Genomic DNA, 27,771 nt, shown 5'->3' with positions numbered 1-27,771 from the left:
TATGCTGAAGGGTCACCAAACCGACTATCTGTACCTGCGGGCATGAAATGCAGCCCCCCGAGGAAAGGGGGTCAGTACGAGATATGTACTGAGTATATAAAGCATGAAATACAGTAAAGAGGATCCTGACTGAAATAGAGATCACAGGAGATAAGTATGACATTCAAAATACCAATACACTTGCCTTATGAAATGTAAATCGTGCATATCAATATCATACCCGGCCCATTATGGGACTCGGTGACATAATCATATCATCATATATATATATATACCGTACCCGGCCTCTAGTGAGGGACTCGGTGAATAAAGTCACCACATGCCATCCTTGGCGCCATAATCACATCATCATATCGTCATATCATCATATCATCACATCATCATATCATCATATATATATATACCGTACCTGGCCCTCTAGTGAGGGACTCGGTGAACAATGCAGTGGAACTGTGCACGAAAACATACCCGGCCCGGGACTCGGTGAAAGATATATTGAGGCATGCACGAGCAGAGTAGTGAGTAACCATATGCAAACTAAGTCATATCTGAGACTCGATAGAATAATCAAAATGAACTATCATTTGAAAATCAAAACGATAATCATATCAAGTACCCTTCGAATGTCACAATGGATTATATCAAATAGGATTTCTGGAATCATAGACACGTATCAAGACATAATAAAATAAGTCCTGGGAATCAAGTACATTAGCCATCCTAGTGTCTCTAAGAATCGGAGCTTTTTGAAATCATACATACGTCGTCTATTTATTTCATAAAGATCATGCCAAAAGAAGGAAGGGTTAACTTTACATACCTTTAACACTTATTTAAATGTCCAACGTCTACTTCTCGAGCTCGTAGGTCTAAAATTAAGATAACATAAGCCACAGTTAGATCATCCACATCACTTACTAACCAATCCAAGTACGAATGAAACTTAACGAAATTCGGGCAGCATTTTCCCTGAAAACTTAACAATTCTCGAGATTCCAATTTAGCCAAACATCAATAAAAATACCAACAACAACAACACCAACAATTTCATATCAAACTAGAATTAAATCCATTCTTAAATCACTTCCAAGACAGCCCAATATACATTCGTATACCAATGCTTGAATACACTTCTTTATTTTCGTATATCTATAGTATAACAACAAACACAAAAACAACAACAACAACTACAGCCAATCCCACGATATTCCAGCCCACAAAACAATTCACAACAACCACCAAACAGCCCCAAAATATTGTCACAAAATAGCCACGAAAATCATATAAAAACAGCCCGGTATACGCTTTGTATATGATATCTTCATACACTTTATTCTACAAAATTCAAGAACAGCAACTTGTCAACAACATCAATAATTATTATACATCATAACTCAGCTAATTCCATCCATTTAATCCAACTAAAACAGCCCCCGATCCATAAATCTCAACAAAACAACAAACGAATTTATAACGCTATTTTCTCCGTTCTAATCCGTTAAAACTCTAAATAAACTTATTAATAACATAAAAGGAATCTTATACATACCTTAGCAGCAGCTCAACCACGAAAATATCCTCCTCCAGTATCAATATTTAGCTTAAAACGACGATGATAACTCGTACTACACTTTATCCTTCACGAGCCTCGGGATTCGGGGCCTCGAACTTGATCGATTCTCCACTTCCTCTCTCTCTCTCTCTATCAATTATTCTAGATTTTTATGGTGTAAAAATGAGGCTAAAGGCTGAAAATTTCCCTTAAATAGCAAGGGAAATGGGCCTGACCCGACTTGGAATCGGGTTGGGCCCATTTCACTGCCCAGCTTGACCTTTCTGCCTTAAAACGTTCATAACTCTATATCCCGATGTCACATACTGGCCCACGACCTATGGTTGGAACGGTATTTAAATTATATACAACTTTAATTTTAGGAGTTCTCCCAAATTCCCAAATAATGATGGGGTTATGGCCTCCCGAAGTCAGATCACCCGAAAACGTAACTTAAAAACATCTTTTTGGAGGGCTTACACTTGGATTTGGCTCAAGGGTCCTGCTTGAGTTGTGTTTAAATTCACATATATTGTCCATATAACCTATCATATGTCCTTTATAAAAATCCCATCATGTGGGCCCCACCTCAGCTTACGGTTACGAGGGCTATATATCTTTTAACGTATTATTCCAATCATATTGTACGAATTCCAAATATCATACTCATGCTACTACAGTATAATTTCATTCTTTATACTTGTGATATTTGCTCCTCCTCGAACTCACATTAAGTTGTCTGTAGCCTTAGTAACACGAAATTTTCTGGGGTGTAACAATGGGACTAGCTGGATATTACAGAAGGTTTGTGGAGGGTTTCTCAAAGATAGCTGCTCCATTGACACGTTTAACTCAAAAAGGTGTGGTATTCCAGTGGTCAGATGAATGTTCAGAAAGCTTTCAGAACTTAAAGACTGCATTGACTACGGCTCCGATTTTGACCTAACCTACTGATGAGGGTGGTTTCACCATTTATTGTGATGCATCTCGAGTTGGGTTGGGTTGTGTCTTGATGCAAAATGGTAAAGTGGTAGCTTATGCGTCTCGACAGCTAAAGAAACATGAGAAGAATTATCCAACTCATGACTTAGAATTGGCCGCAGTTGTATTTGCACTCATGATCTGGCGTCACTATCTTTATGGTGAGCCGTGTGAAATCTATACTGATCACAAGAGTTTGCAATACATATTCAAGAAAAGAGATCTGAATTTGATACAGTGACGATGGTTAGAGTTACTTAAAGATTATGATCATACTATTTTATATCATCTTGGTAAGGCGAATGTGGTGGCAGACGCCTTGAGTAGAAAGTCTATGGGCAGCTTGGCCCGGTTTACTGCTGAAGAATGACCTACGGCTAAGGATATTCAGGCATTAGCCAACCGCGGAGTTCAGATTGATCATACAGTACAGGGAAAGTTAGTTGCAGTTATGGTGGCACAATCGTCCTTAGTGGGGCAGGTCAAGGCTTGCCAATATGAAGATCCCCGTCTTGCTAGACTGCGAGATCGAGTGCAAAATGGGGGCGTTAAGTCATTCTCTATTGATGGCGAAGGCGTGTTACGTTGTCATGGTAGACTGTGTATTCCTATGGTGGGTAATATGAAGCAACTAATTCTTGAAGAGGCTCATAGCTCACGATACTCCATCCACCCAGGTGCTACGAAGATGTACCAAGACTTGCGTGGATTATATTGGTGGAAAGGTATGAAGGATGATATTTTGAAACATGTGACAAGTTGCTTAAATTATCAGCAGGTCAAATATGAACATCAAAAACCAGGCGGAGTAATGCAAAACTTGATTATCCCAGAGTGGAAGTGGGAAAGGATTACGATGGATTTCGTAGTTGGGTTGCCGAATACTTTCAAGAAACATGACTCAGTCTGGGTGAATGTGGATAGACTCTCCAAATCCGCTCATTTTATACCAGTTCGGGTTACTCATATCGCAGAGCAGTTATCAAATATTTACCTCCGTCAGATAGTACGACTTCATGGTGTGCCTATTTATATAATATCTGATCGAGGTGCACAATTTACTGCTGAGTTTTGGAAGTCTTTTAAGAAGTCGTTGGGTTCACAGGTTGAGTTGAGTACAACTTTTCATCCACAAACTGATAGACAGTCTGAGCGAGTTATTCAGATTTTAGAGGAAATGCTTAGAGCTTGCGCGATTGATTTTGGTGGTCATTGGGACGATCAGTTGCCTTTGGCAGATTTTGCTTATAATAACAGCTACCAATCGAGTATACAGATGGCGCCGTTTGAGGCTCTATATGGTCGCAGGTGTCGCTCACCAGTTGGATGGTTCAAACCGGGCGAAGCACAACTATTAGGTCCAGATCTGGTTCAGCAAGCCTTGGAAAAAGTTGCGTTGATACGAGAATGGCTTCGGACAGCACAAAGCAATCAAAAGTCCTATGCAGATAAGAAAGTACGTGATATGGAGTTCATGAAGGGGGAAAAAGTCTTTCTAAAAGTATCCCCTATGAAAGGAGTTATGAGATTCGGTCGGAAAGGTAAGTTAAGTCCTAGGTACATTGGTCCTTCCGAGATTTTGGATCGAATTGGGTTGGTGGCATATAAACTTGCTTTACCTTCGAGATTGTCTGCTGTTCATCCTGTATTTCACGTGTCTATGCTAAGATGATATGTTGGTAATGATAGCCATAAGATTCAACCAGAGGATGTGGAGCTCGATGAAAATTTGACTTATGAGGAGGGTCCGATATCTGTTCTTGATAGGCAAGTGCGACAATTGAGGTCGAAGAAGGTAGCTTCAGTCAAAGTGTTGTGGCGTAATCAATCCAACCGAGGAGGCTGCTTGGGAGTCTGAGACGGATATGCGAGATAAATATCCTCAATTGTTTGACGCGACAGGTATGATTTAGATCCGTTCGAGGACGAACGTTATTTTAAGTGGTGGAGAATGTAATAACCCAATTTTTAAATAAGTTGGTAATTTTAGCTAAAAGGAATTTAAAAGAAAAGAAATTCGTAATTAGAATTAAAGAGAAAATAGAAAAAGAAGCAATTTAGTGGGCCAAGCCCAAAAAGAAAAAGGAAAAGGAAAAAAGAAAAAAAAAGGGCTTTAAAATTCTGAAAGCTAAGTCATCAGACGTGAATCACTAAATTGCTGAAAGAAAAAAAAAAGGGGAAACGTGCCAACAGAAGGAGAAAAAAAAACCAGTGGGACAAAGGAAAAGAAAGGGAGAAAAAGAAAGGAAAAGAGAGGATAAAAACAAGAACTTTCATCCCAAATCATCAAGGTAATGACTCTAATCTTTTATTTAGGTTTATTATATAATTATGGGTGAATCTTTATGGTGAAAACATGGGGATATTTTGAGGAATTGAGAAAGTTTAGCTCTAGGGTTCTTCAACCAAAATCATTGATTTGAAAGGGCAAATAGCGTCGGATTTTAGACTTCTATAAATCATTGGAATCCTCTCGTTAAGGCCTTTCCGAAAACATAAGTCTTGTCGGGTTTTGAACACATTGACCAGAGGGCATTTTCGTCCTTTAAAATTTGACTTTAACCGTTTAAGCCTCTAAAAATATAGAAGTGGTTTACCCTAAGGGTTTTGACCATTCTAAATTCGTTTTTATGTAGTTTGAGGCAATCCGGAGACTCGAGAACGCAGTTTTGATTTATTGGGAAGTGTGCTTGAATTGTGAATTTGAGGTAAGTGAGACTTTATGCTTTGGGTACTTGTTTTTCAAAACCCGTTTTAAAAATATGTTTTGTCTGCCTGGTCCATGTGTTGGGGCGAGCGTGTGCTTGGCAGAATCGGTGGTCCTTAGGGCCAACCGCATATACTTTATTTTCAATTAATCCAAAACTCTCTTTATAAATTATTTTGTGATGTGATATAGCTGTGAGCCATGATATTGGGGCATTGTGTATGCTTCCCTTAGCATTGTGTATGCTTCTTGATTATATTGGGGCATTGTGTATGCTTCCCTTAGCATTGTGTATGCTTCTTGATGATATTGGGGCATTGTATATGCTTCTCTTAGCATTGTGTATGCTTCCTGACATATTTGGCACATTGTGTATGTTGTCGTGGATTCATAGTGTTGAGTAATTCTTTAACTGCCACTTATGACGGTTCGTAGTGTAAATTGTGTTGAGATATATAATATATTTGATAAATAGTAGTTTGGACCTTGGTTGCTATTATATAATGATATGTTCATGTGTATAATATTTTTGTGCCTGTTGTGTGTTTGTATTTTCTAACACTTGTTCCAGGGGTATTTGAAGTGGCGAGTCGAGGATCTTACTAGGTTATATTTATGTATAACTCACTCCTTACCTGCATGTCCATGCAGATACTGTCGTTGAGAATGAGACTGGTAATTGAAGACTTCGTAAGTGGATTCTGTTGCTGAGGTGAGCCACCGCATTGTTCGTGGAGGCAACCATTTCAGCTTTATCTAGTTTATTTCTAGTTATTTCTTTTATTTTGGGTTTACATGCCCGACACTTAAACTCATGTAACTCTATTAGATGCTCCATGGTCTTAGCGTGGGATGTGGGCTAGAGATTCTTTTTATCTTAGCGTTGGTTGGTTTTCATAAATCTATTATGGATTTGGTTGGTGACTATTTTGCATTTTTATCATTAATAACGTTGTTGGACCTGCACTTATTTTCTTTTAGTGCTTTTGTAAATGATTAAGAGTATGATATATGGTTCGCCTGGCGGGTGGTGTTTCCTGGGTGCTAATCACGTCTAGCGGGTATTTTGGGATGTGACATTTTTCATCTAGCATTTGCTCTAATTCTGAAAAAGGTTTTAATTTAAAATCTTTGATTTCAGGTGGAGGCCGTATACTTGGAGCAGCAAAAACTTCCTGTTTTTTTTCCCTTAAGGGTAGAATCATGTAATTTTTCTATTTGAGAAAATAATTTGTCAATCCTATCATGTAATGAAATAATTTGTTCACCCAAAATATGCATGTAAATACTGGCATAATTTAGTTTTTTCAGCATAATATTAATATGCTTAGCAGTAACTTGGAAACTAACATTTTCAAATAATTTTGTAAAAGCTGCAAAATAAAGAACTTTATCATCCTTTCCAATTTGAAAAGATTGTTGTGGACGAAATATAGTATTAATAATCTCTCCATTAGTCAATCTATATTCACGTTCTAAAACAGAAATATAATTTCCTACGTATTTAGTCATAAACCAAGGGACAAAAGATATAATCTGGTTGACTTTGGAAAGATCTTTATAAAAGTCTTCTTGGAAAAAAGTTTTCTCATCATTATTAAAATTTTCAAAAAACCACTTTCTAAATGGTTCCCATCTGGGTGTGAAAAATTCTTCACTGATCTTTTTTCTTGCGGTGATCCCTGACTAAAATCAATTATGTGGTCCCGATCCATTAAATGGTTGGAAAATTCATGTCTGACTCGGTCAATTCCGTGTCTTGAATACCACTGACAATATTATGTTGATCAATTTTAAGACTACTGATTCTATTATTATCAGTTTCTCTAATTTGAGAAGTAGAAACTCTAGATGGAGACTGGACAATATAATTAACTGGTGAAATATAAGAATGACATGAAAAATTTGATCTAGTCAGTCTAGATCTAGTGCTGATGCTATGATTTTCAGCTCTATCTAATAAAGATGGTGGCTCAAAAAATCTTAATTTAATAGTCCCATTTGGGGTTTGCTCAATTTCTGAAATATCAGTATTAATATTATTTTGAGGAGGAGCTGCTCTCTCTATGACCCATTCTTTGGGAAAATCAATTTCATCCCATTTGATAGGTCTTCGAGTAACAACTTTGGATTTGCCAAAATTAGTTTCTATCAAAATAGATTCATTTTTGAAATCCATGATTTTACACATAGGATTCATAGTATATACTGGTTTAAAATATATTCTATAACAAATACAAATTACTTCCGTATTGGGCATATAATCATAGCCATGTAATTTAACACTTAATATTAAAACGTTTAAAGAATTATCATCCTGCAAAGATACCTGCAAATTAGGATAAGCATTAAAATATACAGGGCCATAAGCCAAACTGGTTTGAACTGTCTGTATGAGGGATTTTTTTCAATTTTGGTTCCTACCATCTCTTAAAGCTGCTATAAAGCTTTCCGACAATCCTCTTAATGTAAGTGGCTTGAATGCAACCTGTACTAACCCAATATGCATAAATCTATGAGTTTCCCTATAAGGGGCTAAATCACTTTCAGATAATAATTTAGAAGTGGCATGGTCACTATCAACTGTAATTGTTTCTTCAGTGTTTGTTACCACTTGCTTGAGACCTAATTTCTCAAAAGTACCCATTTGATAAATTAATCTGGACTGAATTTTAGGGATAGTCCACTTATTAAGCAGATCTAATTGTTGAGGCATATCATATTCTTCTTTTTTACTATTTTTAATAGTACTTTTACTCCTAATGATATTCATTAAGATAAGTGTGTTGAACTTATATCACTTGTTACTACTCCTGTACTATGGCTCTGATACCATTAATCGGCACGGATCGCACGGTGATATTATACTATAGAGGGACTTTAACTAGGTTAATAACCCTGGCAAGGAGGTTATCCAACTCAGAATAAGTCCAAAAATAGCCCTAACGCCACCTCGGCTCAGTGGGTACACAAACAGGACCACCGCCTGAATTTGAACGATCCACCTGGGTTATTTTCTGCCTGACCTCAATACCATCTTTGGTGAATCCTAGCTAATTAAAGCATTTTCACCATAATACCTAGTAGTCGAGTGTGATATAGTCCAACACAAAGGTTTTAACCTGTCATTTAGGCTAACTATAAATATGTAAATATAAATTTAAATCAAAATAAAATAAAATAAAATTACCTAGAAATGGAAGTTGTGCTCAGCAGAGATGGTGATAATAAACAATAAGCTTTCATTAGATAGAGAGTATTTTTACAAGTAGAGAGAAGGGGGTCTGTGTGAACCTGCCTCCTCTTTAAACTAATTGATCCTTTTTATAACGGATCAATACGAATACTTACAAAATAAAATGGCCGACAAGTGGCCAATAAAGTCAAGCACCATTATGGATGCTTTTACAAAATAAAATACAGATAAAGACTAAGACTTCCTAGAAAAAAGAAAAAGTAAAGTGCCAAGATTAAAGGGAAGAAATAAAGTATAATTATTACAAAAAAATAAAATAAAGCTTGCTTTATTAAAGCAAAAGTGGCTTTTTATAAAAATCTTCATCTGTTTTTCAGCATTATTGCTGAATACTGGGTCCGTCTATCACTTCTTCTTGTCTTTTCCTTGTCTTTTGTGGAGGTGGAAGATGCTTCCTGCTGGCTTTTGAATTGAGCCATGAATTGTGTAAAATCCTCATTATTATCAGGATCTTGAGATTCGCCTGCTAGACATGTTTGTGCTTCAGTTACATCATCATCTACATCATCATTTTCATTATCTGAGGTATTACCAACTAATGCCATAAAAATATCAGAAGGGATATCAATTTCCAATTTTTTTATTAAATCTTTCTTAAATTCCTCCATGTAGGCGGCTATCATTTCATCTTTGGATATAACTCCTTTTTTCATTTAGATCCTTCTGGCAATGTGCTGGAAGGGACGGGGAATTTCCCTTTGTCTGGAATTAATTGAATCTCTATAACTAGCTATAGTAGTCTCAATTTGGTCTATTAACTCTTGTCCTGGAATAGTTCAGTCAGCAGATTTCTATATTAACTTCTTCTAGAATTTTGTATAAAACATCCTGTTAAGACAAGATATATTTTGTGGGGTATTGCCCACTTCCACATACCATTTCATGATCCAAGGAATAGAAAATTCAATGAAGAATACATATTGGCAATTCCTTCAAAGAATGAAGTATTAGTTTCCAAATCTATAATTTTTGGAGAAACTTCAACCCATTCAGCATATAAACTTTTAAAGGGTTCTGGTAAATTTTTTACAGTTGGAACATAATGGATCCACCATTGACAAAACCAATTTGGAATGCCTTGTTTATAAACATTGACACATATTTTTATAAACCATGAATGCCTCTTATTAGGATTTTCATATAAAAAGACTTTATTAAAGCATTTAACATAGTCTCAATAATTTAATTTGACTAGAATTTTTTGATCAAGATGGATATAATCCCTTTCCTTTAAAGTACTTAATCCCCATTCATTTGGAGAGAAAATCCTTTTTATAATGATTTTGGAAAAGTTATAAACTTTTTTACTATTAGCAGGGTAGAAATGTTGAAATTATGCTGATCCTAAAGATGAAAGAACCACCTCATAATTCATACAATATTTATAAGTAATTGCAGCATATGACCGTGCATCAAAATACCTTTGTATTATTTGCCAAGGTTCATCTATCCATTGGTGGTCTTCATTTTCTATGAGAATTATTAATTCTCTGTTGTCATTTTGTTCATAAGAATCAGTGTCCTCATGATCATCATCGGTGAGGGCATTGGAATATGAAGGTGGCATATTATCCTTCTTCTTCTGGGATTCTGTAAAATCCAGATATTGTGTCACGACCCAACCAGAGGGCCATGACGGGCACCCGGAGCTAACCCACCGAGCACCTCTGAACATACATCTCATAATCTTTTCTAGGTGGACCACAAGGATATCTCATGGGCGTCATACTCTGTAAGGGAATATATCACAAGATAATGGCACATCTCTATGTAATCATCAACAACTGTGCCCATCATCACAAGCTGACATGGCTGCCAAAATATTATACCACAATATGCACTGATAAGGATATGGAACATCTAGCTACATACGTCTGTCTACGAGCCTCTTTATAGAATACAGAAATCCATGAAGACGGGGAAGGACTCCGCCATGCCCAAGTATATACACAAAGAGTAATACCAATAAACTGCAGCTCCGAAACAAATGGAGTGCTCTTGAGACTCCGCTGATGAAGCTCCTAAGGGTCTGGTCGGTCTACCTGCGGGCATGAACGCAGCGTCTACAAGAAGGGACGTCAGTACGAATAATATACTGAGTATGTAAGGCATGAATAACAACATAACAAGAGATACATAACATAACATGAGATAAGGATAACCTGTACATCTGATTTCCTCTTAAGGCGAATATCATGCATTCTTAGCTTTCTTTTAAAAAAAAGCATTTTTCATACATATATAACATAATAGTACTGCGGAACGTGTAGCCCGATCCATAACTATATTATATCATCATCATATATGTTGCCGCGGGACGAACGACCCGATCCATTTATCCTATATATCCCGCGTCCGGGACGATATCATAATATGCCAACTGATCAGGTGGTTATGCGTATATAATATCTCGCCCTTCTTCCGATATCCCATATATATATATATATATATATATATATATATACATATAAGTAGCATGCATGAGAGCCCAAATAAAAGTTACCACTTTATCGGAGTGATGTAAGGTCGGTAACCTCCGATTTATGTTATGGAACAATCATCATCGCTATATCTCACCTTGAGGGAACAATTATTATATATAAGGTGAGATCAAGAATAATGAATAAAATCAAGAAAATCATGAAATAAGCTCAATAATCTCATAATAGCATCAAAATCGTAAGCCTTCAAATTTCAAGAAATGGGGTCATCATCATCATCATTATCATCTTAGAAAACAAATATCCTTAGTATAATAAGAACTTTGAGAATCATGTGTCACGCCACGAACTATGGCCTGAGCGAAACACGGCACTCGGTGCCTTACTGCATGTGACCGAGCGAACCCCTGGCTTGCTGAATCATCATGAGGCATAACATGAGCAGAATATAATGTGAATGCATGATGAGCCTTTATAAGACGTAGTAAGTCATAATACTTAATAAAAATACTTGTTTAAACATGAGTGCGGAAATAACATGAATGAGCCAAAATGGCTATACGACTCCGAATGTCTGACATAACATAACTGACTTGTCTAGTCTATGAAACCTCTATCATGAGTCTAACTGGAAAACATACTTACTGGGACAAGACCCCCAGCATACCTTAGATGCATAACTAATCATAAAATAAAAGTTGATTAAACCCCGAATGAGATGGGGCTCACCAATAAGCTGATACGAATGCTGTCCTACTGAGCAGATGTGTCGTCCTGTATATCAGTACCTGCATCGTGAAATGCAGGCTCCCCGGGCAATAGAAAGGGGACGTCAGCACTTTGAATGTACTGGTATGTAAAGCAACTGAATGAAATAACATGGGACATGAAATAATAATGATAGGAACTGAAACCTGGTCATGAACATGAATATATATATATATATATATATATATATAACATGGTAAAAATATCATAAGTAGGGAGAGCAATAACTTATAACCGATCCATGGTCTGGTGCTTGCGTCCCGCCAGCAGAACACTCAGTCCTTGCCAGGGAACATGAGATTTAATAAAATATGAAAGGATCCAATCATTATGAGAGATCGTCCGGAACATGGATGGAACGATCCTCAACCTACGGTGGCTACGTAGTTTCAGGCTATTTGAAGCCTTCCTCGGTAATTAAAGCAACTCCCAAAATCATGAACATGTAAAATAAGTGGCACTTGCTACCCATGGTTTTCATGAATATAACTTGCTTGTACATGGATATCATAAATTATAGCTTGCTTGCATGAACTTGTAAAACATGTATAGTATTTTCTTGAAAATAGCATAATATATCATAAACTAGCATGCATGAACCCATGGAATGAGATATATGGATATTTCATAGATTACGCACAGATTCTTAATAATCATAAAGTAATATTAAGAACTCAATGATGGAATTATAACAATTCATACATACTATAATCATGGACATGGACCTAGGGTTATCATGAGCATGATATAGAACCCTAGTTTTCGTAAAGAATCATAATTTATGGATTATGAAGCGTGGGGAAGAACAATGATTTTCGTAGCTACTGTTCGTGGCTCCAAGAGTACTTTTCCGGACCTCCAAATCCAATCTTCACCGTTCATATTTTATAATTATGTGTTATGAACACTCAATTAAAATTTGGGCTTGATCTAACGGTTAGATTATCGGGAAACACCAAATTAATATAGCTGGTCGGAATGAAACTCAACAAAAAAATACTAGAGTTTTCTCCAACTTTTTACAACTCTTGATTTTTATAGGGTAACGGGATGGATGGATTTAGTCTAGTCTTTATAAATGATAAATCTTGTAGAATACAAAGGTTCTGGATTAAAATATTTACCTTTGAGGAAACCTTAGGAAACTAGATTGCCAAACCAAATTCTTGAAGGTTTCTTGATTTTCTTTTTATTGCAAGAATGAGTTTCTTGAAAGATTGAAGTGTCTAGGTTCTTTAGGGATGGAGGTAGAGAGAAAAATAATAGTCTCTTAGGGTTTAGAATAGTGTTAGGGATGTTTTTACTTCATACAATAATAAAATAAGGAGTCCCAATTCGAGTATGAAAAGGCTAAAAAGGTAACCCAAAATCTAAAAATTCTGCTCCGACCAGTGATAGTAAATAGGCATAACTCTTAGCACAGAGCTCCGTTTGAGCTTCATAAGATACCGTTGGAAAGCTATTCCAAAGGGTTACAAATTTTATGTTTTAAGGTTTCTCAAATTATCAACTAATAAATGAGTTATGGGTGCCCGAAGTAGGATGGTCAACCACTTTCGTAATACGTACAAACTTTCAAATTTTTCTCTAAAACTCTAACGTTACGAGTCTAACATGAGTTCTAAGATACGAGGTGTTACATCATGAACTTCTAACTTTTGAGAATAAGGATGTTAGGGAAAACATGTATAGGTGCATAAGAAGGGAATCATGCCTTTAGAATGAAATGGACTAGCCTTAACATACCTTTTTGGTCGCCTTAACTTTAACTACTTAACGCTTGTCCTCCCAAGCTCGTAAATCTACATTCAAGAGAATTCATACTATTGTTAGGCTTATCGTCATATGCCTATCTTAAGCCTTCAAATTAAGCCCCTTTAGATTCTGCCGAAATTCGGGCAGCATCTCCCCTATATCTTCTACTCCCTCTAATCTTCAAAACAACTCCCAAAGCACAATAAAACATCAACAATTCCATAATCAAAAGATTACATTCATACTATACTCAATTCAATCCCAAAACTTCTTTTCATATCAATCCATAACAACAACTTCATGCAACCCCTTATACACTCGTATACGATGATTCCTTAACATCATTATTATCCCTCATAACAATATTATTCTCAAAACATACTAATAATTATAACTCAAGTTAATTCCCAACTCAAAATATCATCAAATGCATATTTGAACTTTTCCTCCAATTTTCTTCTCTTCAAATCTTAACATAATTACCAAAAAACTTCATAAACATGAAACTAAGATGAAATCTTACATCAAAATTCAAGAACACTTCAATTCCATGGTTACTCCACCTTAAAAATACTCACCCAAACATCTTCAAGAAGAGGAGACAAGTGTAGGCCTCACTTGGAAACCTTAACCACTTTAATATTCACTTGGATCTTTAGTTTAGGCTTGGAAATATATTGGAATGTGTTTGGAGAGGTTTCTAGGACTTGGGGTTATGTTAAAAATGAAATAAAAATGACCAAAATTGTCATATAGACTTGTAGGAATATGTGTGCATGTTGTAGAAGTTGGGAGAATGTTCTAGAGGATTTGGGATATGTTTAGGGGGGTTTGGATGAAGAAATAAGGGGTAAACCCCCTTTTATAGCGCTCTAGAGTCAGTTGACACGGACCTAGAGTTTTCGGGTACTGTAGCTGCGCGTGTCGTGCACTGTAGCTGCGCGTTTCTGCTCTGCCAGCCTAACTTGTAACGTCCATAACTATCTACTCCGATGTCATATCGACGAGCGGTTTATTGCGTTGGAAACTAGACTTCATGAACTTCAATTTAGGCTTTTGCTTTACTTCAAAACTCCTCATATACTAAAAGATATACTGCTCTAAAGTTGACCCCAAAATTTCTACCGATAATTCTGCCAAATTTTTTCAAACTTTCAACAAACTTATTTTCTTCGATTTGCTTGATCTCAGAACCTTTAGACACTTGCTTAACACTTGTTAAGAGTACTCCTTAACCTTATAAGGGTTCCATGACCTCTCTGAGCTTACGTTAGTTTGCAAACGTCGTGAAAATTTTCGAGGTGTAACATATTGTTGATATGTGATTTCCTTCATGCTATTACTGGAAGATCCTGCAATATTATCAGCTATTAGCTTTTTGTTACCCATTTGGGCAAGGACAGTGCCTCAACCTGTTCCTTAGATGTTGTTCCTCTACCTCCCCGTCCTCTATTAGAGTTGTGGCTAAATTGTGGCTTCATCCTGCAAATAAGATGAATAAGAGTTATGAACTCAAATATTCTCTGGTGAGAAAATCGGTGAGACTATTATCTGTCCCTTTTTTTTTTTAATGAATTTCAAAATCAAATGAGGCTAATAATGCCTGCCATCTTGCAAATATTTGTTTAGAAACATCATGCTTACAGTCTTTATTAAACATAAATTTAGCTGCTTGGCAATAAGTTTTTATTAAAAACTTTTGATTATATAAATCTCCTTGAAATTTAAGAACACAATTTACTATAGCAAGAATTTCTTTAGCCACAATAGCATAATTTTTCTGGCTGTTATTCCATTTACCTTTTATATATTTTTTAATCTCAACTAATATTAATCTTTCTTTCACCATATTAATCTCTCTCCATATCTATCAGAGTAAGGATAAAGGTAAGAAAAAAGTTAATCATATCTTGATTTTCTAAAATAATAAATATTTTAGATAAATAAACTAGAAAAACAAAATAACTTTTAAAACTATACCCGAAAATTATTTTAGTATAAATGTTTTAAACAGTTATGAGCTCATTAAAGTATAAATATAAAGTAAAAAAATTGCCTACATGTAAGTAAAAGAATTTTCAGAAATTTTCAAATTTTATTATAAAAATATAAAGTAAAACAAATGCCTACATGTAAGAATCTATAACAAATGAACCAACAATAGGAAAAAAAAAGTCGGAGAAATAATCGACAACTAAAAAAAGAGAAAACCAGAGAGAAACAAGAATATCTAGCAAAGAAATGACTATTTTTAGGTTAATAGATAAGATCAATAGAAGAAAGTAAAAGGGAAAATAAGGTAGGAGGTTCGACAACTTTTGAAAAGTAGACCATAAGAACAAAAAGTAAATATGACTTTAAAAATAAGGTCAGGACCTAAAAACAATTAATTGAAAATGTTGACACTAAATTGGAAACTTTTATGAGGACTGCAAAAGCCCCTTGGTTGTCCCTTATATATAGTCGTAAAAGTAATATTAGGATACTGTGATTCCTGGGCTAAATACCAACAAAGTATGATGGCATTAGTTATGGGGGAAATTATACTTTTGGTCCCTCGATAATAAGTAAATTCTTGTTTTGATTCTTATGACATATATATAACTCAATATATTTTAATTTTTAATGAATTAAAATGTGCGTTTTTGATCCCTTTATGTAGGAAATATGTTATATTCAAAACTATTTCTAGAAGTGTATTACCCTTAATTATAGATTAACAAATACAAGTTTAACATAACAGATGAATAATTAAATGGTCAAATGGTTAATAATTCTGAAAATTATGAACGAATATTAGAAAAGGGATCCAAAGTGCTAATTTCAAGTAATTGAATGTTAAATATGATTAGTCAAGTGGACTAAAATTATACCAGTAATAATCAAGGGACCAAAAATACTAATCCTTAGCTATCTATTAATACCTATACTAGAGCACGGGCCCAAAATAATTTATTACAAACTTTAGAGTTTAGATCAATTACATATAGAGAAAAATTTAAAAGTTTCTACTACTATCTTGCCCAGTTAAGGAAAATTAAATGAATTATGATGATTTTGGAAGTTGTTCATAAAAAATATATGTAGCGTATTTTGACTACTATTCTATTGGTCCTACGATTTAACCCTGCTATTTTGTCCAGTATTATTGATATGGAACATTTATTCTTATAATGTTGTAAAACACTCTGAATCTAACCTTCGATCTTCTCTTTATCATTACATAATCACATAATTCCGCAGAACTCAAAGTATTAAATTGAATTGAATGTTATGTAGCAACTGTGAGGTGGTGGAGCGACCCTTGTCAAAACCCATTTGCGAAATAATTATACTGTGTAGATAGATAATTTTTGTATGTATGTATATATAGCATATATTAAATACACTTCACCTTTTTATGCATTTACTTATGTATGTTTTGACCTCCTTCAATAAATTTTTTGACTCTGCCACTACAATCATGATCTATTATGCGTTATTGTCCTGGTCGTGAAGGTCAATCCTTTCCATTTCTTGCTCACAATTTGAAATTAGAATAAAAAGCACAGCTCATTATCAAATGAAGTTAAGCGTGTCATTTATCTTAACTTATAACATAAACATTATTTGTTTTTTACATAAACATTATTTGTTTTTTATTCTTCTTGACTAGTAAAAATGATAATTAATAATTTCTTGTATCGTTTATATCAATGTAACGAAAATTAAGCTTACATATACTTTCAAATCATAAATGTATCTTCTTTAACCTTTCGACCTAGAATTCAATTTTAAATTGTTTCACTGACGTTTCATAAGTTTACGATTTATAGTCAATTTAACAATGATCAAGTAATTTCTTGGCCTGTAATAGTAAAAGGAAAAAAAAATGGATTTTTTCGTTTTACATAAATTCTTCTACTTCTTTAATTGCCAACAGTTGTATGTTCAAAACACTTTCATTATGATAGTAAGCATTATGTATCCAAAATGTCATTTTTTTATGTTTGGTTATGAATGTAAAATTTACGAATACTCAAAGGGCAAAAAACATATATGTACATACTAAGAGGTTATATTTACGAAATATGACGTTACTTTTCAACTTACAAAATATATCAATAGGTTTGTTACAAAATCTATACAAATCAAATAAATTAAAAAGAATTAAATAAAACACATTAAATAAGGTAAGGAGATTGCTTTCATTATTTTATCCAATTTTCTCTCTCCAATCAAAATTAAAATATATTGTTACCTGATTTTCTCCATGCTCCCTTATTTCATCCACTTTTATCTCCCCATTCAAAATTAAGAGATATTGTTCTCTAATTTTCTTCAACTTTTATTCAAAAAGTCAATACTAATCGGTAGTTTTTATATACATCAGAAAACATATATGTATAATTTCTATATGCAATATGTATAACTGTATAAATTTGTTATAATTTTTGTATAGGAAGTATGTGTTAAAATTATGTGTATTTTGATTATGATAAAGTGCATATAAATTGTATAAAATTTAATCAAAGTATGTATAAATTTTGAGAAAATATGCATAGTAAATTTTTAATTGATACAAACCAGATTTCATACAAAGTTCATACACCAGAAAATAAATTTGTGTAAATTTTTGTATGCAATATGTATAAATGTATAAATTCGTTATAATTTTTATGTACGCAATATGTATAAAAGTTGTATGCATATTTTGATTATGATAAAGTACATATAAATTGTATAAAATCTAATCAAAGTATGTATAGATTATGAGAAAGTATATATGTATATTAAGTTTTTTGATTGATACAAATCACATTCCATACCCGTATAGTTTTCAACATTTTTTAGATTAATTTATATTGAATTTATTCGCATTCCATATACACTATGCCACATATATCTAAAAAATGATAGTATATATAGCAGATTCCATACACATTTCATACATATACTAGTTTTCAACATTTATACAGATTTCAAACACACAATGATCGCACATATCTCAAAACGATACAAATCAATTTTTATATACAATTAATACACATGTCAGTAATAAAAAAAATATTTTGTAATATTCGTTTGAAAATTTATATTATGAGAGAAGATGAATTTTAGGTCTAGAAATGGTGTCTAGCATAGAGGGAGAGAGAGAGAAGAATCTTTTAAAAAGGAGAAGAAATTGATTGGTAACTATCCTATAATTAAGTCCACATTTAAAATCAGATTCTTTTCCTTAAAAAATGCCCAAAATCGTGCGTATCTCATTAAGTCCAAATCTGGTATTCTATTTGGTATACTTTGTAATTTTGTTGGTATGTTTTGTAAATAAGAAAAAGTATCTTTATATTTTGTAATATAGAGTCTTAAGTAGTATTATTAAGTCATTTTCCCATACTCAAAAGGAGACAATTTGTTTAACGAAAACCCCTTTCCCCATAAGCCAAGAGACTAGAGAGAGAGTCTGACTTCTCTCTAGGAATTAACTAACAAACCAAAAATTTTAAAATGGAGACAACCCGATTCAACTACCATCCCAAAAATAAACACCCTCCCCTCCATACAACCCCGGATATAGAGGATTCAATTATGGACGAAGATAGAGCATAACCACAATCTTATAAGGATGCTGTCCTTGACAAACAAGAGACTTGAAAATCTCACACATCTCGACTCATAACTTCCAGTGAGACACCGACTCATCTTTTGAACCACCTACAAATCTGGATGCTATAACTTTGACGGAGGAGGAACAGAACCGCCTATACTATCCATGAAGATTCTCATAATTAAAATACTTGGAAAGCGATTCAACGATCAATATTTCAGAGGAAAACTAATTGACCTCTGAAAATTCGAAGAACCACTGACCCTGATAGATCTGGGATCAAACTTCTATGAGGAAAATTCACAGAAGAGCAAAGTTTAGCCATGTCGTTATATGACATGCTTTGTCTCGGGGCAATGGGAACCTAACTTTGCGCCATAGCGATCTGGGTCCAACTACCACAACTACCAACAGAATTCTACGACAGAAGGATTCTAGAAAAGGTTGGGAAAATTACTGGGAGACTGGTTAAGGTAGATTCATGCACTCCTCAGCCTTGTGAGGAGGATATGTCAGAATTTGTGTGGAATTTTGTTTTAACACCCCAGTTAAGACAACAATTACAATTGGAACACATTAACAGACCCTAGTGTATGACGAGGAGGGTATCTTGTGTGTGGGATGTGGGAGAATTGGGAACACCATCTCCATTATACCTACACTCCAAACACACCGAAAGTGATCAGTACCACTACCGATCAATCTAGTCCCGCAATTTTCATGATACAAATCACGGGTCATGCGGGCACCCACTCTAACCCTCTGAGTGGGTGAACCCTTTCCAAAAGAGATCCAACTACTTACTTAATCAAGGTATATGAGAATCAATAATCCACCCATTTCAAAGTGCAAGATAAGTAACAAATCAAGCAGAAGAAACAACTTTTATTGATTAAAATATTTTTCCAAAACTAGGTCTAGACTCATACAAGAGCTTCTAAAATATACAACTTAAGATAGTTTTATAGGCTCAAACGGAAATACAACTTTTGCTTAGATTAAAAGTTAATAGAAAGTTAAAGAGAGGAACTCCGAACATGCAGATCCGGCTAGTAGCTCCAACCAAAATCTCCGAGAAATCCTCGATATCTAACTAGTCCCGAACATCAACCTGTAACAAATCTACACCCGAAAAAGGTGTAGCAAGAGTAGCATGCGTACAAACACACGTACTCGTAGGTATCATAGGCCGAAAATGATTAGAAAAACACATATAATAAGCAGAAATTTACAGATAAAGATGATAGGCAACCAAACTTGGAATTAGTACATCAACACAACAATCTACACATCATGGAATAAAAAGGTCTCTCTATGCTTAGATCAGAACCTAAGGTAAACTTCTAAATCCTCAATGTCCTTACCTCACCAAGTAAGTACCACGCAACCGAACAATCAACAAAACAATCCATAACCAAAAGTACATGAGATAAAGGGAAATATCAACAAGGGAAATGCAGTGCATATGTATGGGATGATATTCAATGCAATGCAATGCAACGACCAATACCTTAACCTGTATACAGATGCTACAGACGAAAACTTCCACGTCTCAATAGTCATGACCCATAGGGGATCCCCGAATGTAACGACCCGTTTGGTCATTATTGATCTTTTAACCCATTTGCCCTCATTGACCCTTCCCCGAGCCCTGTTAGTATGATTTTGACCCACGGGGACGGGCGACATGGTTCCCGAGGTCATCGAGCGAATTTTATGGTGACTTATGAGAATTAGAACCTTAAAGCGAAAAACCTTTGACCGATAGTTGACTTTTGAGTAAACAGACCTTTTTAGGAAATCTTTCAATTTCGTATGGTCTGAAGGGTCGATTATGACTTGGTGGGGGTATTCAGTTTGGTTCCCGAGGCACTCGGGAGCGTTTTGCGCTAATGGTTGGAAAGTTAGTTTTTGGACGTGGGGGTTGATCCGGTCAAATAGACCTCTGATGGGAATTCCGAGACCACGAGTGAGTTCGTAGAGTGTTTTTGTGTATGTGTGCATATCTGTTTTGTATCTGAGGGGTCTCGGGTGGATGTCGGGATTTGGGGTGAAGTTGGTGAAAAACTAAAATTTCACTAGTTTCTGGTGTCTCATCCCAGCGAGACTGGATGCGCTCCAGCGGACCCGCCTCAACGAGGCTTGTTTTGCAGGGCTGGAAGTTCTGTTGTTTTACTGAAATCTGCCCTAGCAGATGGTCCTCAGCCGAGGCGAATCCGCAGAAGCGGAACCACTTCCGCTGGAGCGGAAGACACTGAATCAGATTCATTAAATGCCTAATTCGAACCATTCATTTCCCATTCCCAAAATTAATTCTCCAAGTGACTCAAAGGCGATTTGAAGTGTTTTCTGAGTGGATTTATCTTGGGGTAAGTCTCTTCCACCTTGTTCTTAATTATTTACCTTCCTATGCTTGAAATCTATGGTTAAATCTAGAATGCTAGTTAGAGAAGATGAGTTTCAACCTTAATTTTATTATTTAAATTTTAGAATATAGATATGAGTTAAATTGATGAATATTTCTATTCTAATCATGGAATCTTGTGAGTTAGTAACTAATAAGCTTGAATCTCTAATTTGAGTTGAGAAATTGATTATGGAAAATTAGGGTTTATGCCTAAATTGGAGGTTTTCTCTTGAATGATGAAATTGATCAATAATTGACTTAATTAATAATTGGAGAGTAGAATTGAACTTCTAGAACGTTGGGTCATCAATTCCACTTTTGAAATACCCGTTTTACCCTTGTGGGCCCGATTTCCCTCATTTCCTTAGTCGATTTGGATTCGAACGAATGTATAGAAATATGGGTATCGTTATTCCCTGTTTCTAACTTATATCCCAATAATGACTAGACTTCGAGTATTCAGAGGCTCTTTGGAAGGGAAAGGCTCAGATTTAACGGTTCGTGGCACCAGCTCGGCATCGAGGTAGGTTACGGCTTACCTTTCGGTTAGACTTCAGTTAGCGAAGCATATGTAGGAGTTATTCATTGATGGAGAAAGTAGGTTAAGCCTTCGAGTATGAAGTTGGGATGAATATTCTTAGTTAGTCATTGACGGACAAAACATGTTAAGCCTTCGGGTATGAAGTTGGGATGGATATTCTTAGGTTGGTATTGTTGATGACTTTATGGGCTTGTCGCCTCGTTTATTATGATTTGTCTTGTTGCTATATGTGTGATGTTGGGCTTGTTGTTTATTTGTCATGTTGTTGTTATGATACGTTCATCTCTCACTTATCTTGGCATTTATCATGGATTGGGGAAAGAACTTGATTCGGTATTGATATTGTGATATGTGCTCATGTAGAGGTATGATTGAGATTTGATATGATTACACTTGAGATTGATAGCTTGCATAGCATTCATACTCATTTTACATGGTATATCAATATGATCTGTGTTTGGTACTGGTGATGATAAGTCAGAAAGTAACATCTGAGATTATGGACAGTTTTGACATAGAAGCCACCTCTGGGATATGTGCGGAGTGACTTGTGTTGTGGAAGTCACCTCTGGGCTCTGTGCGGAGTGACTGGTGTATGGGCTTCACGGGTCCCCTACGGGTCATGACTATCGAGACGTGGAGGTTATCCGTCCGTAGCATATGTGTACGGAGACAGAATATTGGCCAGTGCATCTCATTGCATTGCATATGCACTCATTTATCTCATTCATATATATATCAGTTGATTCTACATGGATATTTATATCACGTGTGTTTTTTAGATCTTGGATTGTGTTGTGATTGTACTTGACTGCTCGCATGCCTATCTTTTAGTTCCTTTCTTTTATATATGTTATCTAACTGTTGTCAGCCTATGATACCTACCAGTATATGGTGTTTGTACTGATATTACCTTGCTGTACTTTTTTTCTTATTGCAGAGTTCGTAGTAGGTTCCTCCTCCGCACCTCGTAAGTGATCCCGAGGCTCGACTTACAGTGTCCAGGGTGAGCTTCTGATGGATCCCGCTTCCTGCAGACTCTTCTATCCCACTATCTTATTTCTTATTCTGAGACAGATTTATTATTCAGACTTGTATTTCTAGACTTATGTATTTAGTTGCTCTTGTACTATTTAGACTAGATCAGGGGGATTTATGTTGTAGTATTCCGCATATTTAGCTGTTTATGATTTGAGACTAATTTATCTTCTTATTTACTTACTTATGTTTGTGTTAGACTTGAATAAGAGATGGGTTCGCCCACCCGGGGGGGGGGGGGTGGGGGGTTAGTTTGGGTGCCCGCTCGACCCCACGAGTTGGGTCGTGACAAGTTGGTATCAGAGCCCTAGGTTACCCGGTCTATAAGTACAAGAGCATATCTAGTAGAGTCTTGCGGATTAGTGCGATGAGCTCCGTACCTATCTGCGAGAGGTTATAGGACATTTAGGAAACTTCGAATTCTTTCATTCTTTTGTGCTACTTTATTCAAATTGGTATCTAGAATAGTCGAATTGGTATCTGATTCACTTTTATTCTCTCACAGATGGTGAGGACATGTGCTACCATTTCTAGGTATGATGTGCCCGAGCTCGCCATTGGGATCGAAACACAAAGATAAGGTCGCCCGTGGTGCCACACTAGCCATGGGCGGGGTCCCTGTGGCAAGTCAGAGGCGTGTTAGATCAGCACCACCAGAGCTAAAGTGCCAGCCAGAGCACTAGCCTGCGCGTGAGCATGCAGTTGAGAGAGGGCTGGGACCAGCCCAGACTCATCCCGAGGTGATTTTTACTCCCGTGCTTTAGGACACCATGGCTCGTATTCTGCTACATCTTAATGGACAGCATGCCGTGGGTGGTACCGCCACTCCAGGAGGGTCGCAGACCAGAGCAGGAGCGCAGACTTCTGAGCAGGGCCAGGCTCCGGGGATGCAGCCTGCTGCTGCTATGGCCCCTCGGATTGATAGGATTCCAGTACCTGCTGGTGCTCCTAGGCTTATTGCTGGCTCGGTTGTGACCCTTGGAGATCAAGAGCTAATTTGTAGGTTTCTGAAGATGGATCCGCCGAGATTCTTTTGGTACACCAAGTGAGGATACTTATGAGTTTGTTGTGGACATGTAGGAGAGGTTGTCTAAGATGGGGATTGTTGAGTCCCATAGGGTTAACTAAGTGTCTTATCAGTTGCGTGGGGATGCGAAGTCTTGGTAGAGGTCCTTCATCGAATGCCGTCCTATTGGGTCGCCTCCACTATCTTGGACGCAGTTTCATGAGGCCTTTTTTGAGAAGTACGTTCCCCGTACTCTGAGGGACCAAAGGAGAGATGAGTTCATCCACTTACATCAGAGGGGTATGTCTGTATCTAAGTATGAGGCCCGATTTCTTTCCTTGGCGTGTTATGCTGCACAGTTGATACCTACTGAGTCAGAGAGAGTTAGAAAGTTCATGGGTGGACTGGTAATTCCGTTACATGTGGCGTGTCTTTAGCTTGTCACCATAGATGTTTTTTTTTAGTTCGTAGTAGACCATGCTGCGAGTGTTGAGTTAGCTAGGGCCCTAGCCCTTGGTGGGGGTAGTGATAAGAAGCCCCGTCAGTATGGTGGTTACACTGAGTCGACTTCTAGAGGTGGGAGCCAGTCAGCTAGACCTTCTCAACCGCATTCTAGCCGCATTATTCAGTCAGCGCTATAGACTTCTTCAGGTGGTCCTTCGAGGCAGAGTAGGTATGGTTCAGGGCAGATTTTTGGAGGCTCTTATTCTCGGCTATCCGACCGAGGTGGTCACACCGGTTCTTCAGCCTCAGTGTTTCAGCCCCTACCATCTCGCTTGCTATGCATATGGTGATACAGGGCATATTTCTAGAGAGTGCCTCAGGTCGAGACGGAGTGGGGATCAGCAGGGTTCCAGATTCCAGACCCCTAGGACTCTAGCATCTTCTGGTAACCGGGGTAGTTCTTCTAGTAGAGGCGGCACTCAGATAGGCCGCGGTGGTTCGCAGTCCTCTAGGGGTGGATATCAGTCAGGAAGGAGTGGTTCTCAAGGTTCTCAAGGTTCCAAAGGAGGAGCCCAGTCCGGTCAGAGCGGCTGTGGTGGGGCCCATTGTTATGCTTTTCCTGGCAGGCCAGAGTTTGATGCGTTAGATACTGTTATCACATGTACCATTTTTATTTGTCACCGGGCAGCTTCGGTCTTATTTGATCCAGGGTCTACTTTCTCTTATGTGTCTGCTTATCATTCAGTGGGTTGCGATTTGGTTTTTGACCTATTTCTACTCCGGTTGGAGATTCGGTGGTTGATCGAGTCTATGGATCCTGTTTAGTTACCTTTATGGGTTATGACACGTGGGTAAATATGGTGATTCTGGATATGGTAGATTTTGACATCATTTTGGGCATGAGTTGGTTGTCTGTCCCCTTACCATGCGATCTTGGATTGTCATGCCAAGCCAGTTATGCTAGCCATGCCGGGTATTCCTAGACTTGAGTGGAGGGGTACTCCTAGCCCCGCCTCGAAGAAGATTATTTCCTATCTCTGAGCGAAGAAGTTAGTTGATAAAGGGTGTTTGGCCTACTTGGCCCATATTCGTGATACCAATGTTGACACTCCGTCACTTGAGTTTGTGCCTATTGTGAGCGAGTTTGCGGAGGTGTTCCCTATAGATTTGCCGGGTATGCCACCCGATCGTCACATTGACTTTTGCATTGATCTAGAGCCGCGCAATCGTCCTATTTCCATTCTGCCATATAGGATAGATCCGACCAAGTTGAGAGAGTTAAAGGAGCAGTTGCAAGATCGAGCGTTCTGAGTATGGGTTTCATCAGATCGAGCATCTCCCCTTGGGGTGCTCCTTGCTTTTTGTGAAGAAGAAAGATGGGTCGATGCAGATGTGTATTTGATTACCGCCAATTGAACAAGGTCACCGTTGGAAATAAGTATCCTATTCTCTTCATTGATGACTTATTCGACCAGCTTCAGGGTGCTTCAGTGTTCTCCGAGATTGATTTGAGGCCAGGTTATCACCAGATAAAAATTCGGGCCGAGGATATTCTGAAGACGGCCTTTAGGACTCGTTATGGTCATTACGAGTTCCTTATTATGTCTTTTGGTCTTACGAATGCCCTGGTAGCTTTCATGAATTTGATGACTGGCATTTTCAAGCCATAGCTGGATTCCTTCGTCATTGTCTTCATTGATGATATTTTGGTGTATTCTCGAAGCAAGGACTCATTTGAAGATTGTTCTTGGTTTGTTGAAGGAAAAGAAGCTCTATGCTAAGTTTTCTAAGAGTGAATTTTGGCTTGATTCTGTGGTATTCTTGGGCCACGTGATGTCAAAGGACAGGTGTCAAAGGACAGGATTATGGTTGATCTCAAAAAGATTGAGGCTGTTAGAGATTGGGCGAGGCCCACTTCAGTGACTGAGATTCGTAGCTTTGTGGGGTTTGTGAGTTACTACTATCGGTTTGTGAAAGGATTTGCTTCGATTACTTCTCACTTGACTTGATTGACTCAAAACAAGGTACCTTTTGTTCGATGCTTGTGGAGAGAGCTTCCAAAAGCTCAAGACATTGTTGACTACATCCCCGATCTTGGCATTACCCGTGAAGGATATTTTCTTGTATTCTGATGCATCGCGTGTTGGTTTGGGTGCCGGGTTGATGCAAGAAGGCAAGGTTATTGACTATGCTTCCAGGCAGTTGAAGATTCATGAGAAGAACTACCCTACTCATGATTTGGAGTTGGCAGCAGTAGTCTTCACTTTGAAGATTTGGAGGCATTACTTGTATGGGGTCCATTGTGAGGTATTCCCCGATCACCGTAGTCTACACCATGTGTTCAACCAGAGGGATCTCAATTCTAGACAGCGTAAATAGATGGAGCTGCTTAAGGATTATTATATCACCATTCTATACCATCCGGGCAAAGCTAATGTGGTAGCTGATGCATTCAACTGAAAGGCAGTGAGTATGGGCAGTGTAGCTCGGTTGATCGTTTCAGAGCATCTTTTAGCCATGGAGGTTCAGAATCTAGCTAGCAGCCTTGTGCGACTCGATATTTCGAATCCAGGCAAGGTTTTAGCATGTGTTGAGGCAAGGTCGTCTCTTTTGAAGCAGATCAAGGCACACCAGTTTGATGATGCTAAGTTGTGTAAGATTAGTGATAAAGTGTTGAGTGGTGAGACCAAGGAGGTCATGCTTGATAATGAGGGGGTCTTGAGGATCAAGGGACGTGTGTGCGTTCCTTGTGTTGGTGGTCTGATTCGCTTGATATTAGAGGAGGCTCACAGCTCTAGATATTCTATTCATCCGGGTGCGACTAAGATGTATCGTGATTTGAGACCACACTACTGGTGGGGCAGGATGAAGAGAGATATTGCAGATTTCGTTGCTCAGTGTTTGAATTGCCAGCAAGTTAAGTATGAGCACCAGAGACCTGACGGTGTGCTTCAGAGGATGCCCATTCCCGAGTGGAAGTGGGAGAGGATATCCATGGATTTTGTTGTGGGTCTTCTGAAGACCTTGGGCAAGTATGATTCGATTTAGGTCTTTGTGGATAGGTTGACTAAGTTTGCACATTCCATTCCAGATTACTTATAATGCAGAGAAGTTGGCCAGGATTTACATCCGAGAGATTGTGCGATTGCATGGGGTTCCTATTTTCATTATTTCAGACCGAGGCCCTCAGTTTACTCCCATTTTTTAAAAGACTTTGTAGAATGAGTTGGGTACTTAGTTAGATCTTAGCACCGCGTTTCATCCAAAGACCGATGGTCAGTCCGA

General features: G+C 37.2%; 1 protein-coding gene across 1 annotated transcript; it reads left to right on the top strand.

Moving 5' to 3' along the window:
• Positions 1–2,984: 2,984 nt before the first annotated feature.
• Positions 2,985–4,228, top strand: LOC132613018 (uncharacterized). The gene is made up of 3 exons (XM_060327080.1): positions 2,985–3,311; positions 3,639–3,902; positions 4,223–4,228. The coding sequence occupies exons 1-3, from the start codon at positions 2,985–2,987 to the stop codon at positions 4,226–4,228; spliced, it is 597 nt and encodes a 198-aa protein (XP_060183063.1).
• The last annotated feature ends 23,543 nt before the right edge of the window (positions 4,229–27,771 follow it).

The sequence above is a fragment of the Lycium barbarum genome, chromosome 10 (assembly GCF_019175385.1).
Source record: "Lycium barbarum isolate Lr01 chromosome 10, ASM1917538v2, whole genome shotgun sequence".
Lineage (NCBI taxonomy): Eukaryota > Viridiplantae > Streptophyta > Magnoliopsida > Solanales > Solanaceae > Lycium > Lycium barbarum.
Note: the sequence above shows the minus strand (reverse complement) of the source record. Positions and strands in the feature narration are given on the sequence as shown.

What these genes read in the sequence shown, in the direction of transcription:
- LOC132613018 (XM_060327080.1), top strand. Translation starts at nt 2,985, where the DNA reads ATGGTGGCACAATCGTCCTTAGTGGGGCAGGTCAAGGCTTGCCAATAT. An exon ending in GTTGCTTAAATTATCAGCAG is followed by an intron (nt 3,312 to 3,638) that starts GTCAAATATGAA and finishes TTGGGTTCACAG; the next exon opens with GTTGAGTTGAGTACAACTTT.